We start from the raw sequence: 22207 nt of genomic DNA on the forward strand, positions 1-22207 counted from the left end.
TGTCAGGGCAGTGCAGTGCCGTGCATTGCATTGCAGTAACGCATGGTTGCATTTCAGATCTCGGACATCCAGGTGTCGGGGCAGTCGGAGGACATGTGATGCAGTGCATTGCATTGCAGTAACGCAGGGTTGCATTTTAGATCTCGGACATCCAGGTGTCGGGGCAGTCGGAGGACATGTGATGCACTGTGCAGTGCATTGCATTGCAGTAATGCATGGTTGCATTTCAGATCTCGGACATCCAGGTGTCGGGGCAGTCGGAGGACATGTGATGCACAGTGCAGTGATGCAGTAATGCACGGTTGCATTTCAGATCTGGAACACCCAGCTGTCAGAGTAGCTTGGTGTGGTGATGCAGGGCATTGCATTGCATTGCAGTAATGCATGGTTGCATTTCAGATCTCGGACATCCAGCTGTCAGGGCAGCGCTGTGCGGTGATGCAGGGCATTGCAGTGATGCAGTAATGCATGGTTGCACTTCAGATCTGGAATACCCAGCTGTCAGAGTAGCGCTGTGCGGTGATTCAGGGCATTGCAGTGATGCAGTAATGCATGGTTGCATTTCAGATCTCGGACATGCAGGTGTCGGGGCAGTCGGAGGACATGTGATGCAGTGCATTGCATTGCAGTAACGCATGGTTGCATTTCAGATCTCGGACATCCAGCTGTCAGAGTAGCTCAGTGTGGTGATGCAGTGCATTGCAGTGCAGTAATGCATGGTTGCATTTCAGGTGTCAGGGCATTGCTGTGCGGTGATACAGTGCGTTGCAGCGCAGTAATGCAGGGTTGCATTTCAGATCTCGGACATCCAGCTGTCAGGGCAGTGCAGTGCAGCGATGCAGCACAGTAATGCATGGTTGCATTTCAGATCTGGAACAGCCAGCTGTCAGAGTAGCACTGTATGATGATGCAGTGCGTTGCAGCGCAGTAATGCATGGTTGCATTTCAGATCTCGGACACCCAGCTGTCAGGGCAGCACTGTGCGGTGATGCAGTGCAGCGCAGTGATGCAGTAATGCACGGTTGCATTTCAGATCTCGGACATCCAGCTGTCAGAGTAGCTCAGTGTGGTGATGCAGTGCGTTGCAGCACAGTAATGCACGGTTGCATTTCAGATCTCGGACATCCAGGTGTCAGGGCAGCGCTGTGCCGTGCATTGCATTGCAGTAACGCATGGTTGCATTTCAGATCTTGGACATCCAGGTGTCAGAGTAACGCTGTGTGATGATGCAGTGCATTGCATTGCAGTAATGCATGGTTGCATTTCAGACCTCGGACATCCAGCTGTCAGAGCAGCGCTGTGCGGTGATGCAGGGCATTGCAGTGATGCAGTAATGCATGGTTGCATTTCAGATCTCGGACATCCAGGTGTCAGGGCAGTCGGAGGACATGTGATGCTGTGCAGTGACGCAGTAATGCACGGTTGCATTTCAGATCTGGAACACCCAGCTGTCAGAGTAGCTTGGTGTGGTGATGCAGGGCATTGCATTGCATTGCAGTAATGCATGGTTGCATTTCAGATCTCGGACATCCAGCTGTCAGGGCAGCGCTGTGCGGTGATGCAGGGCATTGCAGTGCAGTAATGCATGGTTGCATTTCAGATCTCGGACATCCAGCTGTCGGGGCAGTCGGAGGACATGTGATGCACTGTGCAGTGCGTTGCATTGCAGTAATGCACGGTTGCATTTCAGATCTGGAACACCCAGCTGTCAGAGTAGCTTGGTGTGGTGATGCAGGGCATTGCATAGCATTGCAGTAATGCATGGTTGCATTTCAGATCTCGGACATCCAGGTGTCGGGGCAGTGCAGTGCCGTGCATTGCATTGCAGTAACGCATGGTTGCATTTCAGATCTCGGACATCCAGGTGTCGGGGCAGTCGGAGGACATGTGATGCAGTGCATTGCATTGCAGTAACGCAGGGTTGCATTTTAGATCTCGGACATCCAGGTGTCGGGGCAGTCGGAGGACATGTGATGCACTGTGCAGTGCATTGCATTGCAGTAATGCATGGTTGCATTTCAGATCTCGGACATCCAGGTGTCGGGGCAGTCGGAGGACATGTGATGCACAGTGCAGTGATGCAGTAATGCACGGTTGCATTTCAGATCTGGAACACCCAGCTGTCAGAGTAGCTTGGTGTGGTGATGCAGGGCAGTGCATTGCAGCGCAGTAATGCAGGGTTGCATTTCAGATCTCGGACATCCAGCTGTCAGGGCAGCGCAGTGCAGTGCCTTGCAGCGCAGTAATGCATGGTTGCATTTCAGATCTCGGACATCCAGCTGTCAGAGTAGCTCAGTGTGGTGATGCAGGGCATTGCATAGCATTGCAGTAATGCATGGTTGCATTTCAGATCTCGGACATCCAGGTGTCGGGGCAGTCGGAGGACATGTGATGCAGTGCAGTGATGCAGTAACGCATGGTTGCATTTCAGATCTCGGACATCCAGGTGTCGGAGCAGCGCAGTGCGGCGATGCAGCGCAGTAATGCATGGTTGCATTTCAGATCTCTGACATCCAGGTGTCGGGGCAGTCGGAGGACATGTGATGCAGTGCAGTGATGCAGTAATGCATGGTTGCATTTCAGATCTCAGACATCCAGGTGTCGGGGCAGTCGGAGGACATGTGATGCAGTGCATTGCAGTGCAGTAATGCAGGCTTGCATTTCAGATCTCGGACACCCAGCTGTCAGAGTAGCTCAGTGTGGTGATGCAGTGCGTTGCGTTGCAGTAATGCATGGTTGCATTTCAGATCTCGGACATCCAGGTGTCAGGGCAGCGCTGTGCGGTGATGCAGTGCATTGCATTGCAGTAATGCAGGGTTGCACTTCAGATCTGGAACAGCCAGCTGTCAGAGTAGCGCTGTATGATGATGCAGTGCGTTGCAGCGCAGTGATGCATGGTTGCATTTCAGATCTTGGACATCCAGGTGTCGGGGCAGTTGGAGGACATGTGATGCAGTGCAGTGATGCAGTAACGCATGGTTGCATTTCAGATCTCGGACATCCAGGTGTCGGGGCAGTCGGAGGACATGTGATGCACTGTGCAGTGCATTGCAGCACAGTAACGCATGGTTGCATTTCAGATCTCGGACATCCAGGTGTCAGGGCAGCGCAGTGCAGCGATGCAGCACAGTAATGCAGGGTTGCATTTCAGATCTCGGACATCCAGGTGTCGGGGCAGTCGGAGGACATGTGATGTGGTGCATTGCATTGCAGTAACGCATGGTTGCATTTCAGATCTCGGACATCCAGGTGTCGGGGCAGTCGGAGGACATGTGATGCTGTGCATTGCATTGCAGTAACGCATGGTTGCATTTCAGATCTCGGACATCCAGCTGTCAGGGCAGCACAGTGCCGTGCATTGCATTGCAGTAATGCAGGGTTGCATTTCAGATCTCGGACACCCAGCTGTCAGGGCAGCACAGTGCAGTGCCTTGCAGCGCAGTAATGCAGGGTTGCATTTCAGATCTCGGACATCCAGGTGTCAGGGCAGCGCAGTTCAGTGCCTTGCAGCGCAGTAATGCATGGTTGCATTTCAGATCTCGGACATCCAGGTGTCGGGGCAGTCGGAGGACATGTGATGCAGTGCAGTGATGCAGTAACGCATGGTTGCATTTCAGATCTCGGACATCCAGCTGTCAGGGCAGCACAGTGCAGTGCCTTGCAGCGCAGTGATGCATGGTTGCATTTCAGATCTCGGACATCCAGGTGTCAGGGCAGTGCCTTGCAGCGCAGTGTTGCAGTAATGCATGGTTGCATTTCAGATCTCGGACACCCAGCTGTCAGGGCAGCACAGTGCAGTGCCTTGCAGCGCAGTAACGCATGGTTGCATTTCAGATCTCGGACATCCAGGTGTCGGGGCAGTCGGAGGACATGACTGCGAAGGAGAAGCTGCTGCTGTGGGCGCAGCGGGCGGTGCAGCCGTACCCGGGGCTGCGCTGCGAGAACTTCAGCAGCAGTTGGAGGGACGGCCGCCTCTTCAACGCCATCATCCACAGCCATCGGTACGGAGCACGCACTTGGGGGGCAGTGGGGGGCAGTGGGGGGCAGTGGGGGGCAATGGGGGGATGGGGGGCAATGGGGGGGCTGGGGGGTGGAGGGAGATGGGGGACGATGAGTCGGGGGGATGGGGAAATGTGGGGGGATGGGGAGATGGGGGGAGGTGGGTGGAGGTGGGGGGCAATGGGGGGCAATGGGGAGATGGGGGGAGTGGGGAGATGGGGAGATGGGGGGATAGGGGGGGTGGGGGGTGGGGGGGGTGGGGGGCAATGGGGGGCAATGGGGGGCAGTGGGGGGCAATGGGGGGTGGGGGGCAATGGGGGGCAATGGGGGGTGGGGGGCAATGGGGGGAAATGGGGGGATGGGGGGCAATGGGAGGGGTGGGGGGTGGGGGGGGTGGGGGGCAATGGGGGGCAATGGGGGGCAGTGGGGGGCAATGGGGGGTGGGGGGCAATGGGGGGAAATGGGGGGATGGGGGGCAATGGGGGGATGGGGGGAAATGGGGGGCGATGGGGGGCAGTGGGGGAAGGTGAGTGGATGGGGGGCAATGGGGGGCAGTGGGGGGATGGGGGCAATGGGGGGAGGTGGGGGGCAGTGGGGGGGTGGGGGGCAATGGGGGTCAATGGCGGGGTGGGGGGCAGTGGGGGGATGGGGGGCAATGGGGGGTGGGGGGCAATGGGGGGATGGGGGGCAATGGGGGGATGGGTGGATGGGGGGCAGTGGGGGGGTGGGTGGATGGGGGGCAGTGGGGGGATGGGGGGAGATGGGGGGCAATGGTGGGATGGGGGGCGAAGGGAGATGGGGGACAATGAGGTGGGGGGATGGGGAGATGGGGGGAGATGGGGGGAGGTGGGGGGATGGGGAGGTGGGGGGATGGGGGGAAATGGGGGGCGGTGGGGGGCAGTGGGGGGCAGTGGGGGGGTGGGGGGCAATGGGGGGAGGTGGGGGGCAGTGGGGGGATGGGGAGATGGGGGGGGGATGGGGGGCAATGGGGGAAGGTGGGGGATGGGGGGCAATGGGGGGGGTGGGGGCAATGGGGGGATGGGGGAGTGGGGGGATGGGGGGCAAAGGGGGGCGGTGGGGGGCAGTGGGGGGCAGTGGGGGGTTGGGGGCGTTGGGGGGATGGGGGGCAATGGGGTGAAATGGGGGGCGATGGGGGACAGTGGGGGGCTGCGGGGGAAGGTGGGGGGATGGGGGGTGGGAGGGGATGGGGGGGTGGGGGTGGGGGGAGCTGGGGGGCAATGGGGGGCAATGGGGGGCAGTGGGGGGATGGGGAGATGGGGGGATTGGGGGGGTGGGAGGTGGGGGGGGATGGGGGGCAATGGGGGGATGGGGGGCAATGGGGGAAATGGGGGGCGATGGGGGGCAGTGGGGGGCGTGGGGGTGGATGGGGGGAGATGGGGGGCAATGGGGAGATGGAGGTAATGGGGGGAGTGGGGGGCAATGGGGGGATGGGGGCAACGGAGGCCATGGGGAGATGGGAGGATGGGGGGAGGTGGGGGGCAGTGGGGGATGGGGGGCAATGGGGGGCAATGGGGGGATGGGGGGTGGGGGGGAATGGGTGGCAATGGGGGGGGATGGGGGGATGGGGAGTTGGGGGGGGATGGGGGGTGGGGGAGTGGGGGGAGATGTGGGGCAGTGGGGGGAGATGGGGGGAGATGGGGGGGTGGGGGGGTGGGGGAGTGGGGGTCGATGGGGGGCTGCTCTATGGGGCTGTGCTATGGGGCCACACTATGGGGCTGTGTTGTGCTATGGGGTTGCCCTATGGGGCTGTGCTATGGGGCTGTGTACTGTGGGGCTGTGCTGTGGGGCTGTGCTGTGGGGCTGCGCTGTGGGGCCACACTATGAGGCTGCTCTCTGGGGCTGTGCTGTGGGGCTGCACTATGGGGCCGCGCTATGGGGCTGTGCTGTGGGGCTGCGCTATGGGGCCACACTATGAGGCTGCTCTGTGGGGCTGTGCTATGGGGCTGCGCTATGGGGCTGTGCTATGGGGCTGTGCTATGGGGTCACGCTATGGGGCCACATTATGAGGCTGCTCTATGGGGCTGCGCTATGGGGCCACATTATGAGGCTGCTCTATGGGGCTGCACTATGGGGCTGTGCTATGGGGCTGCGCTATGGGGCAGAGCTATGAGGCTGCTCTATGGGGCTGTGCTATGGGGCTGCGCTATGGGGCTGCTATGGGGCTGCGCTATGGGGCCACATTATGAGGCTGCTCTATGGGGCTGTGCTATGGGGCTGCGCTATGGGGCCGCGCTATGGGGCAGAGCTATGAGGCTGCTCTATGGGGCTGCGCTATGGGGCTGCGCTATGGGGCTGTGCTATGGGGCCGCGCTATGGGGCAGAGCTATGAGGCTGCTCTATGGGGCTGTGCTATGGGGCTGCGCTATGGGGGCACACTATGAGGCTGCTCTGTGGGGCTGTGCTATGGGGCTGCGCTGTGGGGCTGTGCTATGGTGCTGTGCTATGGGGTCACGCTATGGGGCCACATTATAAGGCTGTGCTATGGGGCTGCGCTATGGGGCTGCTATGCGGCTGCGCTATGGGGCCACATTATGAGGCTGCTCTATGGGGCTGTGCTATGGGGCTGCGCTATGGGGCCGCGCTATGGGGCAGAGCTATGAGGCTGCTCTATGGGGCTGTGCTATGGGGCTGCGCTATGGGGCTGTGCTATGGAGCCGCGCTATGGGGCTGCGCTATGGGGCTGTGCTATGGTGCTGTGCTATGGGGTCACGCTATGGGGCCACATTATAAGGCTGTGCTATGGGGCTGCGCTATGGGGCTGCTATGGGGCTGCGCTATGGGGCCACATTATGAGGCTGCTCTATGGGGCTGTGCTATGGGGCTGCGCTATGGGGCCGCGCTATGGGGCAGAGCTATGAGGCTGCTCTATGGGGCTGTGCTATGGGGCTGCACTATGGGGCTGCGCTATGGGGCAGCTCCATGGGGCAGAGCTATGGGGCTGTGCTATGAGGCTGTGCTATGGGGCTGCGCTATGGGGCCACATTATGAGGCTGCTCTATGAGGCTGCTCTATGGGGCTGCGCTATGGGGCTGTGCTATGGGGCCACACTGAGGCGGTGCTGTGGGGCTGTGGGGTCACACCGTGGGGCTGTGCCCCATAGATGACGGCTGTGCCCCACATATGTGGGTTGGAGCTGTGCCCCATAGATCCTGGTTGCTTACTGAGCTCTGTGCCCCCCATATTCCCCCCGTGCCCCCTATGTGCCCCCCCATATCCCCCCCCCCCGTGCCCCCTATGTGCCCCCCATGTGCCCCCGTTGCCCCCTATGTGCCCCCCATGTCTCCCCCATATCCCCCCCATTCCCCCTATGTGCCCCCTATGTGCCCCCCATGTGCCCCTCTGCCCTCCATGTGCCCCCCATGTGCCCCCCATGTCTCCCCCATATCCCCCCCGTGCCCCCTATGTGCCCCCCATATCCCCCCATCCCCCCCGTGCCCCCTATGTGCCCCCCATGTCTCCCCCATATCCCCCCCCTGTATGCCCCCCATGTGCCCCCGTGCCCCCCATGTCCCCCCCATGTCCCCCCCCGTCCCCCCAATTTCCCCCCCCATGTCCCCCCTATATCCCCCCCATGTCCCCTCAATCCCCAACCATGTTCCCCCTGGCCCCCCCATTGTCCCCCCCATGTCCCCCCCATGTCCCCCTTTCTCCCCTCCATCTCCCCCCCATTGTCCCCCCCCGTGTTCCCCCCCCCGTCCCCCCCCCGTCCCCCCCCGTCCCCCCATATCCCCCCCATGTCCCCCCCATCCCCTCTGCCCCCCCCATGTCCCCCCCATCCCCATCCATATGCCCCCCATGTCCCCCCCATGTCCCCCTTTCTCCCCTCCATCTCCCCCCCACCCCCCCCCATTGTCGCCCCCCCTGTCCCCCCCTTTGTCCCCCCCCCATTGTCCCCCCCATGTCCCCCCCCCTCGTGCCCCCCCCCGCAGGCCGCACCTGGTGGATATGGGGCGGGTGCAGCAGCAGAGCAGCCTGCAGAACCTGGAGCAGGCATTCAGCGTGGCCGAGAGCGAGCTGGGGGTCACCAGGCTGCTGGACCCCGAGGGTACGTGTGGGGCAGCTGTGGGCAGAGCTGGGGGTCACCAGGCTGCTGGACCCCGAGGGTACGTGTGGGGCAGCTGTGGGGCAGAGCTGGGGGTCACCGGGCTGCTGGACCCCGAGGGTACGTGTGGGGCAGCTGTGGGGCAGAGCTGGGGGTCACCGGGCTGCTGGACCCCGAGGGTACGTGTGGGGCAGCTGTGGGGCAGAGCTGGGGGTCACCAGGCTGCTGGACCCCGAGGGTACGTGTGGGGCAGGTGTGGGGCAGCTGTGGGGCAGAGCTGGGGGTCACCAGGCTGCTGGACCCCGAGGGTACGTGTGGGGCAGCTGTGGGGCAGAGCTGGGGGTCACCGGGCTGCTGGACCCCGAGGGTACGTGTGGGGCAGCTGTGGGGCAGCGGCGGGGCAGAGCTGGGGGTCACCAGGCTGCTGGACCCCGAGGGTACGTGTGGGACAGGTGTGGGGCAGAGCTGGGGGTCACCGGGCTGCTGGACCCCGAGGGTACGTGTGGGGCAGCTGTGGGGCAGCGGCGGGGCAGAGCTGGGGGTCACCAGGCTGCTGGACCCCGAGGGTACGTGTGGGACAGGTGTGGGGCAGAGCTGGGGGTCACCGGGGTGCTGGGTGCATGTGGGGCAGGTGTGGGGCAGAGCTGGGGGTCACCAGGCTGCTGGACCCCGAGGGTACGTGTGGGGCAGCTGTGGGGCAGAGCTGGGGGTCACCAGGCTGCTGGACCCCGAGGGTACGTGTGGGGCAGCTGTGGGGCAGAGCTGGGGGTCACCAGGCTGCTGGACCCTGAGGGTACGTGTGGGGCAGCTGTGGGGCAGAGCTGTGGGGCAGAGCTGGGGGTCACCAGGCTGCTGGACCCTGAGGGTAGTTGGGGGGGCAGGAGGGTGGATGTGGGGCAAGAAGGGAGTGCATGTGGGGCAGCTGTGGGGTAGTTGTGGGGCAGCTGTGGGGCAGCAGTGGGGCAGCCGTGGGGCAGTTATGGGTCTGCTATGGATCAGCTGTGGGGCAGCCGTGGGGCAGTTATGGGTCAGCTTTGGGGCAGTTGTGGAGCAGTTATGGGTCCGCTATGGGTCAGCTGTGGGGCAGCTGTGGGGCAGTTATGGGTTCGCTATGGGGCAGCTGTGGGGCAGCCGTGGGGCAGTTATGGGTCAGCTTTGGGGCAGCTGTGGGGCAGCCGTGGGGCAGTTATGGGTCAGCTTTGGGGCAGTTATGGGTCCGCTATGGGGCAGCAGTGGGGCAGTTGTGGGGCAGCCGTCTGTGTCAGTTGTGGGGCAGTTATGGATCAGCTGTGGGGCAGTTGAGGGTCATCGTGGGTCAGCAGTGGGGCAGCCATGGGTGCGCCGTGGGTCAGCTGTGGCAGCTTTGGGGCAGTTATGGGTCAGCCATGGGTCAGCTGTGGGGCAGTTGTGGGGCAGCCATGGGGCAGTTATGGATCCGCTGTGGGGCAGCTGTGGGGCAGTTATGGGTCCGCTATGGGTCAGCTTTGGGGTCAGCCGTGGGGCAGTTATGGGTCAGCCGTGGGGCAGCTGTGGGTCAGCAGTGGGGCAGCTGTGGGGTCAGCCGTCGGTCAGCCGTGGGTCCACTATGGGGTCAGCTGTGGGGCATCTGTGGGGCAGTTATGGGTCCTCTATGGGGCAGCCGTGGGGCAGTTATGGGGCAGCCGTGGGGCAGTTATGGGTCCGCTATGGGGCAGCCGTGGGGCAGTTATGGATCAGCTGTGGGGCAGTTGTGGGTCACTTACGGGTCAGCTTTGGGGCAGTTATGGGTCCGCTATGGGTCAGCTGTGGGGCAGCCGTGGGGCAGCCGTGGGTCCACTATGGGGTCAGCTGTGGGGCAGCCATGGGGCAGTTATGGATCCGCTGTGGGGCAGCTGTGGGGCAGTTATGGGTCCGCTATGGGTCAGCTTTGGGGTCAGCCGTGGGGCAGTTATGGGTCAGCCGTGGGGCAGCTGTGGGGTCAGCCGTGGGTCCACTGTGGGTGAGTTGTGGGGCAGTAGTTGGGCAGTTATGGGTCAGCCGTGGGGCAGCTGTCGGGCAGTTATGGGGCAGCAGTGGGTCCGCTATGGGTCAGCTGTGGGGCATCTGTGGGGCAGTTATGGGTCCTCTATGGGGCAGCCGTGGGGCAGTTATGGGGCAGCCATGGGGCAGTTATGGGTCCTCTATGGGGCAGCCGTGGGGCAGTTGTGGGTCCGCTATGGGGCAGCTGTGGGGCAGCCCTGGGGCAGTTGTGGGTCAGTTGTGGGGCAGGGGCAGCCGTGGGGCAGTTATGGGTCCTCTATGGGGCAGCCGTGGGGCAGTTGTGGGTCTGCTATGGGTCAGCTGTGGGGCAGCCCTGGGGCAGTTGTGGGTCAGTTGTGGGGCAGCCGTGGGGCAGTTATGGGTCCTCTATGGGGCAGCTGTGGGGCAGTTGTGGGTCTGCTATGGGTCAGCTGTGGGGCAGTTATGGGTCCGCTATGGGTCAGCTGTGGGGCAGCCGTGGGGCAGTTATGGGTCCGCTGTGGGGCAGTTGTGGGGAAGTTATGGGTCCGCTATGGGTCAGCTGTGGGGCAGCCATGGGGCAGTTATGGATCAGCTTTGGGGTCAGCCGTGGGGCAGTTATGGGTTAGCTTTGGGGCAGTTATGGGTCCGCTGTGGGTCAGCCGTGGGGCAGTTATGGGTCCGCTGTGGGTCAGCTGTGGGGCAGTTATGGGTCCGCTATGGGTCAGCTGTGGGGCAGTTGTGGGGAAGTTATGGGTCAGCCATGGGTCAGCTTTGGGGTCAGCCGTGGGGCAGTTATGGGTCAGCTTTGGGGCAGTTATGGGTCCGCTGTGGGTCAGCCGTGGGGCAGTTATGGGTCCGCTATGGGGCAGCCGTGGGGCAGTTATGGGTCCGCTGTGGGGCAGCCGTGGGGCGGCGCTGAGGGGGCGCTGTTTGCAGACGTGGCGGTGGCGCAGCCGGACGAGAAGTCCATCATTACGTACGTCTCGTCGCTGTACGACGCTCTGCCGCGGCGCGACCACACCGACAGCGCGACCGACGTGAGTGGGGCGGACCCACGGAAAGGGGGCGGGGGGGGGGCGGGGGGAGGACCCATAGAACTGAGCTCCGCCCCATAGCGGGGTGGGGGGGGTGGCAGACCCATAGAGATGAGCTCCGCCCCATAGCGGGGGGAGGAGGGGGGCGGGGGGCGGACCCATAGAACTGAGTTCCGCCCCATAGCGGGGGGGGGGGCGGGGTCGGACCCATAGAGATGAGCTCCGCCCCATAGCGGGGTGGAGGGGGGTGGCAGACCCATAGAGATGAGCTCCGCCCCATAGCGGGGGGAGGGGGGGGGCGGGGGGCGGACCCATAGAACTGAGTTCCGCCCCATAGCGGGGGGGGGGGCGGGGTCGGACCCATAGAGATGAGCTCCGCCCCATAGCGGGGTGGAGGGGGGTGGCAGACCCATAGAGATGAGCTCCGCCCCATAGCGGGGGGAGGGGGGGGGCGGGGGGCGGACCCATAGAGGTGAGCTCAGCCCCATAGAGCTGCATTCAGCCCCATAGCAGGCAGGGTCAGACCCATAGCGTGGGGGGCAGACACTTTGAGCTGAGCTCAGCCCCACAGTGGGGCAGGGGGGTGGCAGACCCATAGCAGGGGGGGCAGACCCATAGAGCTGAGCTCAGCCCCATAGCGGTGGGGGCAGACCCATAGCGGGGGGGGCAGACCCATAGAGATGAGCTGCGCCCCATAGCGGGGGAAGGGGAGGGGGTGGGGGGGGCAGAGCCATAGAGATGAGCTCCGCCCCATAGAGGAGGGGGATGACCCATAGAGATAAGCTCAGCCCCATAGTGGGGGGGGCAGACCCATAGAGATGAGCTGCGCCCCATAGCGGGGGGAGGGGGGGGGGGGCGGGGGGCGGACCCATAGAGATGAGCTCCGCCCCATAGCGGGGGGGGGGGGGGGGGCGGGGGGCGGACCCATAGAGATGAGCTCCGCCCCGTAGCGGGGAGGGGGGGGGGGCGGGGGGGGGACCCATAGAACTGAGCTCCGCCCCATAGCGGGGTGGGGGGGGGTGGCAGACCCATAGAGATGAGCTCCGCCCCATAGCGGGGTGGGGGGGGCAGCCCCATAGCGGGGAGGGGTCAGACCCATAGAACTGAGCTCAGACCGATGGGGGGGGGGGGTCAGACCCATAGAGAAGAGCTCAGCCCCATAGAGACGCATTCAGCCCCATAGCAGGGGGGGCAGACCCATAGAGATGAGCTCAGCCCCATAGAGCTGAGCTCCGCCCCATAGCAGGGGGGGCAGACCTATAGAACTGAGCTCAGCCCCATAGAGCCGCATTCAGCCCCATAGCGGGGAGGGGGCAGACCTATAGAACTGAGCTCAGCCCCATAGAGCCGCATTCAGCCCCATAGCGGGGAGGGGGCAGACCCATAGAGATGAGCTCAGCCCCATAGAGCCGCATTCAGCCCCATAGCGGGGAGGGGGCAGACCTATAGAACTGAGCTCAGCCCCATAGAGCCGCATTCAGCCCCATAGCGGGGAGGGGGCAGACCTATAGAACTGAGCTCAGCCCCATAGAGCCGCATTCAGCCCCATAGCGGGGAGGGGGCAGACCTATAGAACTGAGCTCAGCCCCATAGAGCCGCATTCAGCCCCATAGCGGGGAGGGGGCAGACCTATAGAACTGAGCTCAGCCCCATAGAGCCGCATTCAGCCCCATAGCGGGGAGGGGGCAGACCCATAGAGATGAGCTCAGCCCATAGAGCTGCATTCAGCCCCATAGCAGGGGGGGCAGACCCATAGCGGGGGCGGACCCATAGAGCTGAGCTCCGCCCCATAGCAGGGGGGGCAGACCTATAGAACTGAGCTCAGCCCCATAGAGCCGCATTCAGCCCCATAGCGGGGAGGGGGCAGACCCATAGAGATGAGCTCAGCCCCATAGAGCCGCATTCAGCCCCATAGCGGGGGGGGCAGACCCATAGCAGGGGGGGCAGACGCGTAGATCTGAGCTCAGCCCCATAGCAGGCGGGGTCAGACCCATAGCGTGGGAGGCAGACACTTTGAGCTGAGCTCAGCCCCACAGCGGGGCAGGGGGGTGGCAGACCCATAGCAGGGGGGGCAGACCCATAGAGCTGAGCTCAGCCCCATAGCGGTGGGGGCAGACCCATAGCGGGGGGGGCAGACACATAGAGATGAGCTCAGCCCCATAGCGGGGGGGCAGACCCATAGAGAAGAGCTCAGCCCCATAGAGCCGCATTCAGCCCCATAGCGGGGAGGGGGCAGACCCATAGAGATGAGCTCAGACCCATAGAGCTGCATTCAGCCCCATAGCAGGGGGGGCAGACCCATAGCGGGGGGAGCAGAGCCATAGAACTGAGCTCCGCCCCATAGCGGGGGGGGCAGAGCCATAGAGATGAGCTCAGATCCATAGAGCTGAGCTCCACCCCATAGCAGGGGGGGCAGACCTATAGAACTGAGCTCAGCCCCATAGAGCCGCATTCAGCCCCATAGCGGGGAGGGGGCAGACCCATAGAGATGAGCTCAGCCCCATAGAGCTGCATTCAGCCCCATAGCGGGGAGGGGGCAGACCCATAGAGATGAGCTCAGCCCCATAGAGCCGCATTCAGCCCCATAGCGGGGGGGGCAGACGCGTAGATCTGAGCTCAGCCCCATAGCAGGCGGGGTCAGACCCATAGCGTGGGGGGCAGACACTTTGAGCTGAGCTCAGCCCCACAGTGGGGCAGGGGGGTGGCAGACCCATAGCAGGGGGGGAAGACCCATAGCAGGGGGGGAAGACCCATAGAGCTGAGCTCCGCCCCATAGCGGGGGGGGGGGGGGGGGGGCGCGGGGGGCGGACCCATAGAACTGAGCTCCGCCCCATAGCGGGGGGGGGGGGCGGGGGGCAGACCCATAGAGATGAGCTCCGCCCCATAGCGCGGGGGGCGGGGGGGGGCGGGGCATCCCATTGCTGCATCACGTTGTTGCACCCCATTGCTGCATCCCGTTGTTGCACCCCATTGCTGCATCCCGTGGTTGCATTCCTTTGCTGCATCCCGTGGTTGCATTCCTTTGCTGCACCCCATGGTTGCACCCCATTGCAGCATCCCGTTGTTGCACCCCATTGCTGCATCCCTTTGCTGCATCCCATGGTTGCATCCCATGGCCGCACCCCCATTGCTGCACCCCACGGCTGCACCCCGTGGTTGCATCCCTTTATTGCATCCCATGGTTGCATCCCACGATTGCATCCCGTGGTTGCATCCCTTTATTGCATCCCATGGTTGCATCTGTTGGCTGCATCCCATGGTTGCATTCCTTTATTGCACCCCATTGCTGCACCCCATTGCCGCATCCCATTGCTGCACCCCATTGCTGCACCCCATTGCTGCACCCCATTGCTGCATCCCATTGCTGCATTATTGCATCCCGTGGCCGCATCCCATTGCTGCACCCCATTGCTGCACCCCATTGCTGCATTATTGCATTCCATGGCTGCATCCTGTGGCCGCATCCCATTGCCGCACCCCATTGCTGCATCCCATGGCCGCACCGCATTGCTGCACCCCATTGCTGCATCCCGAGGTTGCATCCCTTTCTTGCATCCCATGGTTGCATCCCACGATTGCATCCCGTGGTTGCATCCCTTTATTGCATCCCATGGTTGCATCTGTTGGCTGCATCCCATGGTTGCATTCCTTTATTGCATCCCATGGCTGCATTCCTTTATTGCATCCCATGGTTGCATCCCATGGCTGCATCCCATTGCTGCACCCCATTGCCGCACCCCATTGCTGCATCCCATTGCTGCACCCCATTGCTGCACCCCATGGCCGCACCCCATTGCTGCATCCCATCGTTGCACCCCATTGCTGCACCCCATTACTGCACCCCATTGCTGCATCCCATTGCTGCACCCCATTGCTGCACCCCATGGCTGCATCCCATTGCTGCATCCCATGATTGCGTTCCTTTATTACACCCCCATTGCTGCACCCCATTGCTGCATCCCGTGGCCGCACCCCATTGCTGCATCCCATCGTTGCACCCCATTGCTGCATCCCATTGCTATATCCCATTTCTGCACCCCATTGCTGCACCCCATTGCCGCACCCCATTGCTGCATCCCATGGCCGCATCCCATTGCCGCACCCCACGTTTGCACCCCATTGCTGCATCCCATTGCTGCATTATTGCATCCCGTGGCCGCATCCCATTGCTGCATCCCATTGCTGCATCCCATTGCTGCATTATTGCATTCCGTGGCTGCATCCCGTGGCCGCATCCCATTGCTACACCCCATTGCTGCACCCCATGGCTGCACCCCATTGCTGCACCCCATTGCTGCATCTTGTGGCCGCATCCCATGGCTGCATCCCGTGGTCGCATCCCATGTTTGCACCCCATTGTTGCGCTGCATTGCCGCATCCCATTGTCGCACCCCATTGCTGCACCCCATTGCTGCACCCCATTGCTGCACCCCATTGCCGCATCCCATTGCCGCACCCCATAGCTGCACCCCATGGCTGCACCCCGTGGTTGCATTCCTTTATTGCATCCCATGGTTGCATTCCTTTATTGCACCCCATTGCTGCACCCCATTGCTGCACCCCATTGCTGCACCCCACGTTTGCACCCCACTGCTGCCCTCCGTGGTTGCTCCCCATTGCTGCACCCCATTGCTGCACCCCACGTTTGCACCCCACTGCTGCCCCCCGTGGTTGCTCCCCATTGCTGAGCCCCCCCCGTGTGCGCTGCGCGCGTTGCAGGAGCTGCAGCTGCGCTGGCAGCAGTACTACAGCGCGGTGACGCTGCTGCTGCAATGGATGCGGCACCACACGGCGCTGTTCCGCGAACACCGCATCCCCGGAAGCCACGAAGAGGTGGAGGTGAGAAGTGGGGGGGCTATGGGGGGGGGGGGGGGGATGTGGGGGGCTGTGGGGGGGTGGGGGGCGATGGGGGAGTGGGGGGCGATGGAGACAGTGGGGGGGTGGGGGATGTGGGGGGGATGTGGGGGGCAGTGGGGAGATGGGGGGTGGGGGCGATGGGGGGCAATGGAGGGATGGGGGGCGATGGGGGGCAATGGGGGGATGGGGGGCAATGGGGGGATGTGGGGGCAATGGAGGGATGGGGGGTGATGGGGGGCAATGGAGGGATGGGGGGCGATGGGGGGCAATGGGGGGATGGGGGGCAATGGGGGGATGTGGGGGCAATGGGGGGATGTGGGGGCAATGGAGGGATGGGGGGTGATGGGGGGATGTGGGGGCAATGGAGGGATGGGGGCGATGGGGGGATGGAGGCCAATGGGGACAATGGGGGGGTGGGGGGCAATGGGGGGCGATTGGGGGTGGGGGGGGTGGGGGGATGTGGGGGGCAGTGGGGGTAATGGGGACAATGGAGGGATGGGGGGCGATGGGGGGATGGGGGGCAATGGGGACAATGGGGTCAATGGGGGGGTGGGGGGCAGTGGGGGGATGGGGGGCAATGGGGGGATGGGGGGACGGGGGGTAATGGGGCGCAACGGGGGGGTGGAGGGCAATGGAGACAGTGGGGGGGTGGGGGATGTGGGGGGGATGTGGGGGGCAGTGGGGAGATGGGGGGTGGGGGCGATGGGGGGCAATGGAGGGATGGGGGGCGATGGGGGGCAATGGGGGGATGGGGGGCAATGGGGGGATGTGGGGGCAATGGAGGGATGGGGGGTGATGGGGGGCAATGGAGGGATGGGGGCCAATGGGGACAATGGAGGGATGGGGGGCGATGGGGGGATGGGGCAATGGGGGGTGGGGGGCTATGGGGGACAATGGAAGGATGGGGGACAATGGGGGGCAATTGGGGGTGGGGGGCAATGGAGGGCGATTGGGGGTGGGGGGGGGTGGGGGGATGTGGGGGGCAGTGGGGGTAATGGGGACAATGGAGGGATGGGGGGCGATGGGGGGATGGGGGGCAATGGGGACAATGGGGTCAATGGGGGGGTGGGGGGCAGTGGGGGGATGGGGGGCAATGGGGGGATGGGGGGACGGGGGGTAATGGGGCACAATGGGGGGGTGGAGGGCAATGGAGACTGTGGGGGGGTGGGGGGCAATGGGGGGTAATGGGGGGGGCGATGGGGGGTGGGGGCGATGGTGGGCAATGGAGGGATGGGGGGCGATGGGGGGCAATGGGGGGATGGGGGGCAATGGGGGGATGTGGGGGCAATGGAGGGATGGGGGGTGATGGGGGGTTGGGCTTTATGGGGGGGTGGGGGCAATGGGGGCAATGGGGACAATGGGGGGGTAGGGGGCGATGGGGACAATGGGGGGACTGGGGGGTAATGGGGGGCGATGGGGGGGTGGAGGGCAATGGAGACAGTGGAGGGGTGGGGGGATGTGGGGGGCAGAGGGGGGGGCGATGGGGGGGTGGGGGGATGTGGGGGGCAGTGGGGTAATGGGAGGATGGGGGCCAATGGGGCCAATGGGGGGGTGGGGGGCAATGGGGGGATGGGGGGCAATGGAGGGTGATGGGGGGTGGGGGGGATGAGGGGCAATGGGGGGATGTGGGGGAATGGGGGGGTGGGGGGCAATGGGGGGCAATTGGGGGACGGGGGGGATGTGGGGGTCAGTGGGGGGGTGGGGGGCGATGGGGGGAAATGGAGGGATGGGGGGGATGTGGGGGGCAGTGGGGGGATGGGGGGAAGGGGGACTATGGGGTGCAATGGAGGGTGGGGGGCAATGGGGGGCAATGGAGGGATGGGGGGCAGTGGGGGATGTGGGGGTGGGGGGCAATGGGGGCCGATGGGGGGATGGGGGGCGATGGAGGGATGGGGGGCAATGGGGGACAATGGAGGCATGGGGGGGCAATGTGGACAATGGGGGGATGGGGGGCGATGGGGGGCAATGGGGGGATGGCGGGAAGATGGGGGAAAAGGGGAGGATGGGGGGCGATGGGGGGTGGGGGGCGATGGGGGGCAATGGGGGGGTGGGGGGATGTGGGGGGCAGTGGGGGTAATGGGGACAATGGAGGGATGGGGGGCGATGGGGGGATGGAGGCCAATGGGGACAATGGGGGGGTGGGGGGCAATGGGGACAATGGGGACAATGGGGGGGTGGGGGGCAATGCGGGGATGGGGGCAATGGAGGGTGATGGGGGGTGGGGGGGATGGGGGGGCAATGGGGGGCAATTGGGGGGTGGGGGGCAATGGGGACAATGGGGGGATGGGGTGCAATGGGGGGCAATGGGGGGATGTGGGGCAGAATGGAGCAATGGGGGGCAATGGGGGGGCAGTGGGGGGCAATGGGGACAATGGGGGGATGGGGGGCAATGGGGGGAAATGGGGGGGTGGGGGGCAATGGGGGGCGATGGGGGGATGGGGGGTGATGGGGGGCAGTGGGGGGTGATGGGGGATGGGGGGCAGTCGGGACAATGGGGGGATGGGGGGCAATGGGGGGCAGTTGGAGGATGTGGGGGCAATGGGGACAATGGGGGGATGGGGGGCAATGGAGAGCCGGGGGGCGATGGGGGGCAATTGGGGGGTGGGGGGCAATGGGGACAATGGGGGGATGGGGGGCAATTGGGGGGTGGGGGGCAATGGGGACAATGGAGCAATGGGGGGGCAATGGGGGGGGCAATGGGGGGCAATTGGGGGGTGGGGGGCAATGGGGACAATGAGGGGGTGGGGGCAATGGGGGGCACGGGGTGATGGGGGGGGTGGGGGGCAATGGGGACAATGGGGGGATGGGGGGCAATGGAGGGCACGGGGGGGTGGGGGGCAATGGGGGGCAATTGGGGTTGGGGGCAATGGGGGGCAATGGGGGGATGTGGGGCAGAATGGAGCAATGGGGGGGCAATGGGGGGGGCAGTGGGGGGCAATGGGGACAATGGGGGATGGGGGGCAATGGGGGGAAATGGGGGGGTGGGGGGCGATGGGGGGCGATGGGGGGATGGGGGGTGATGGGGGGCAGTGGGGGGTGATGGGGGATGGGGGGCAGTCGGGACAATGGGGGGATGGGGGGCAATGGGGGGCAGTTGGAGGATGTGGGGGGCAATGGGGACAATGGGGGGATGGGGGGCAATGGAGAGACGGGGGGCGATGGGGGGCAATTGGGGGGTGGGGGGCAATGGGGACAATGGGGGGGTGGGGGGCAATGGGGGGCACGGGGTGATGGGGGGGTGGGTGGCAATGGGGGGCAATTGGGGGTGGGGGGCAATGGGGGGCACGGGGTGATGGGGGGGGTGGGGGGGCAATGGGGGGCAATTGGGGGGTGGGGGGCAATGGGGACAATGGTGGGATGGGGGGGCAATGGGGGTATGGGGGTATGGGGGGCAATGGGGCCAATGGGGACAGTGGGGGGGTGGGGGCAATGGAGAGACGGGGGGCGATGGGGGGCAATTGGGGGGTGGGGGGCAATGGGGGACAATGGGGGGACTGGGGGGTAATGGGGGGGCGATGGGGGGGTGGAGGGCAATGGAGACAGTGGGGGGGTGGGGGATGTGGGGGGCAGTGGGGGGGGGCGATGGAGGGCAATGGGGGGGTGGGGGGATGTGGGGGGCAGTGGGGGTAATGGGGACAATGGAGGGATGGGGGGCGATGGGGGGGGGGGCAGTGGGGACAATGGGGGGGTGGGGGGCAATGCGGGGATGTGGGGGCAATGGGGGGTGGGGGGCTATGGGGGACAATGGAGGGATGGGGGACAATGGGGGGCAATTGGGGGTGGGGGGCAATGGAGGGCGATTGGGGGTGGGGGGGGGTGGGGGGATGTGGGGTGCAGTGGGGGTAATGGGGACAATGGAGGGATGGGGGGCGATGGGGGGATGGGGGCCAATGGGGACAATGGGGGGGTGGGGGGCAATGGGGACAATGGGGACAATGGGGGGGTGGGGGGCAATGGGGGGATGGGGGCCAATGGGGACAATGGGGGGGTGGGGGGCAATGGGGGCAATGGGGACAATGGGGGGGTGGGGGGCAATGGGGGGCAATTGGGGGTGGGGGGCAATGGGGGACAATGGGGGACTGGGGGGTAATGGGGGGGCGATGGGGGAATGGGGGGGTGGGTGGCAATGGGGGGCAATGGGGGGCAATTGGGGGGTGGGGGGCAATGGGGACAATGGGGGGGTGGGGTGCAATGGGGGGCAATGGGGGGATGTGGGGCAGAATGGAGCAATGGGGGGGTGCTGTGGGGCACCGGTGGGGGGATGTGGGATGTGCTGCTCAACTGCCCCCCATCTGCCCCCTCTCTGCCCCCCCGCCCCTCCTTCTGCCCCCCATCTGCCCCCCATCTGACCCCCATCTGCCCCCCCGTCCCTCCTTCTGCCCCCCATCTGCCCCCCCGCCCCACCTTCTGCCCCCCCCATCTGCCCCCCATCTGCCCCCCATCTGCCCCCCATCTGCCCCCCCGCCCCACCTTCTGCCCTCCCATCTGCCCCCCATCTGCCCCCCATCTGCCCCCCCGCCCCACCTTCTGCCCCCCATCTGCCCCCCATCTGCCCCCTCTCTGCCCCCTCACCCCCCCTTCTGCCCCCCATCTGCCCCCCATCTGCCCCCTCTCCGCCCCCCGCCCCTCCTTCTGCCCCCCATCTGCCCCCTCTCTGCCCCCCCACCCCTCCTTCTGCCCCCCATCTGCCCCCCCATCTGACCCCCATCTGCCCCCCCGTCCCTCCTTCTGCCCCCCATCTGCCCCCCCGCCCCACCTTCTGCCCCCCCATCTGCCCCCCATCTGCCCCCTCTCCGCCCCCCCGCCCCTCCATCTGCCCCCCATCTGCCCCCCATCTGCCCCCCCGCCCCACCTTCTGCCCTCCCATCTGCCCCCCATCTGCCCCCCATCTGCCCCCTCGCCCCACCTTCTGCCCCCCATCTGCCCCCCATCTGCCCCCCTCTCTGCCCCTCCGCCCCTCCTTCTGCCCCCCATCTGCCCCCTATCTGCCCCCTCTCTGCCCCCCCGCCCCTCCTTCTGCCCCCCATCTGCCCCCCCCCACTTTCCATCTGCCCCTTCTGAACCCATCTCCCCCCTGCCCCAAATGTGCCCCCGCATGCCCCCCATCTGCCCCTCCTTGCCTTCCATCTGCCCCTTCTGAACCCCCATCTGCCCCTCCTGCCCCCCCCATCTGCCCCTCCGCCCCCCTCCTGCCCCACATGTGCCCCCCCCCCGTTGCCCCCCCAGGTTCTGTGGCGGCAGTTCCTGCGGCTGAAGGAGACGGAGCTGCCGGCCAAGGAGGCGGATAAGGAGAGGGCCAGGGCTCAGTTCCAGGCGCTGGAGGTGGGTGGGGGGGGGGGCACCGGGGGTCTTTGGGGGGGGGCTGGGGGTCATGGGGGGCTCTGGAGGTCGGAGGGGGATCGGGGGGTCGGGGGGTTGGGAGGGCACTGGGTTATGGGGTCATAGGGGGCACTGGAGGTGGGGGTGGGGGGGGGGCACCGGGGGTCTTGGGGGGGGGCTGGGGGTCGGGGGGTTGGGGGGGCACTGGGTCATGGGGTCATGGGGGCACTGGGGGTCGGGGGGGCATTGGGTTATGGGGTCATGGGGAGCTCTGGGGGTCGGGGGGTTGGGGGGGCACTGCATTATGGGCTCAGTTCCAGGCGCTGGAGGTGGGTGGGTGGGGGGGCACCAGGGGTCTTGGGGGGGGGGGACTGGGGGTCATGGGGGGCTCTGGGGGTCGGGGGGGCTCTGGGGGTCAGGGGGGGTCGGGGGGTCGGGGGGTTGGGGGGGCACTGGGTTATGGGGTCATGGGGGGCGCTGAGGGACATGGGGGCTCTGGGGGTTGTGGGGGGCTCTGGGGGTCAGGGGGCACTGGGTTATGGGGTCATGGGGGGCACTGAGGGTCGGGGGGGACTGGGGGTCGTGGGGTGCTCTGGAGGTCGGGGGGGGGTCGGGGGCTCAGGGGGGCACTGGGTTATGGGGTCATGGGGGGCGCTGAGGGACATGGGGGGCTCTGGGGGTTGTGGGGGGCTCTGGGGGTCAGGGGGCACTGGGTTATGGGGTCATGGGGGGCACTGAGGGTCGGGGGGGGACTGGGGGTCGTGGGGTGCTCTGGAGGTCAGGGGGGGGTCGGGGGCTCAGGGGGGCACTGGGTTATGGGGTCATGGGGGGCGCTGAGGGACATGGGGGGCTCTGGGGGTTGTGGGGGGCTCTGGGGGTCAGGGGGCACTGGGTTATGGGGTCATGGGGGGCACTGAGGGTCGGGGGGGACTGGGGGTCGTGGGGTGCTCTGGAG

At 65.4% G+C, this 22207-nt stretch overlaps 1 protein-coding gene across 19 annotated transcripts in view; it reads left to right on the forward strand.

Annotated features, from left to right (window-relative positions):
• The window catches only part of LOC121109775 (plectin-like), a 160878-nt gene that overhangs the window by 132751 nt on the left and 5920 nt on the right, over positions 1–22207 (forward strand). For all 19 annotated transcript variants that reach the window (XM_046935805.1, XM_040695628.2, XM_040695629.2 and 16 more), the window contains 5 exons: positions 3835–4001; positions 7950–8065; positions 10979–11079; positions 15796–15915; positions 21160–21255. In XM_046935805.1, coding sequence (XP_046791761.1) covers positions 3835–4001; positions 7950–8065; positions 10979–11079; positions 15796–15915; positions 21160–21255 — 600 coding nt within the window. The remainder of the gene's footprint in view (positions 1–3834; positions 4002–7949; positions 8066–10978; positions 11080–15795; positions 15916–21159; positions 21256–22207) is intronic.

The sequence above is a fragment of the Gallus gallus genome, chromosome 2, assembly GCF_016699485.2.
Source record: "Gallus gallus isolate bGalGal1 chromosome 2, bGalGal1.mat.broiler.GRCg7b, whole genome shotgun sequence".
In the NCBI taxonomy this organism is placed as follows: domain Eukaryota; kingdom Metazoa; phylum Chordata; class Aves; order Galliformes; family Phasianidae; genus Gallus; species Gallus gallus.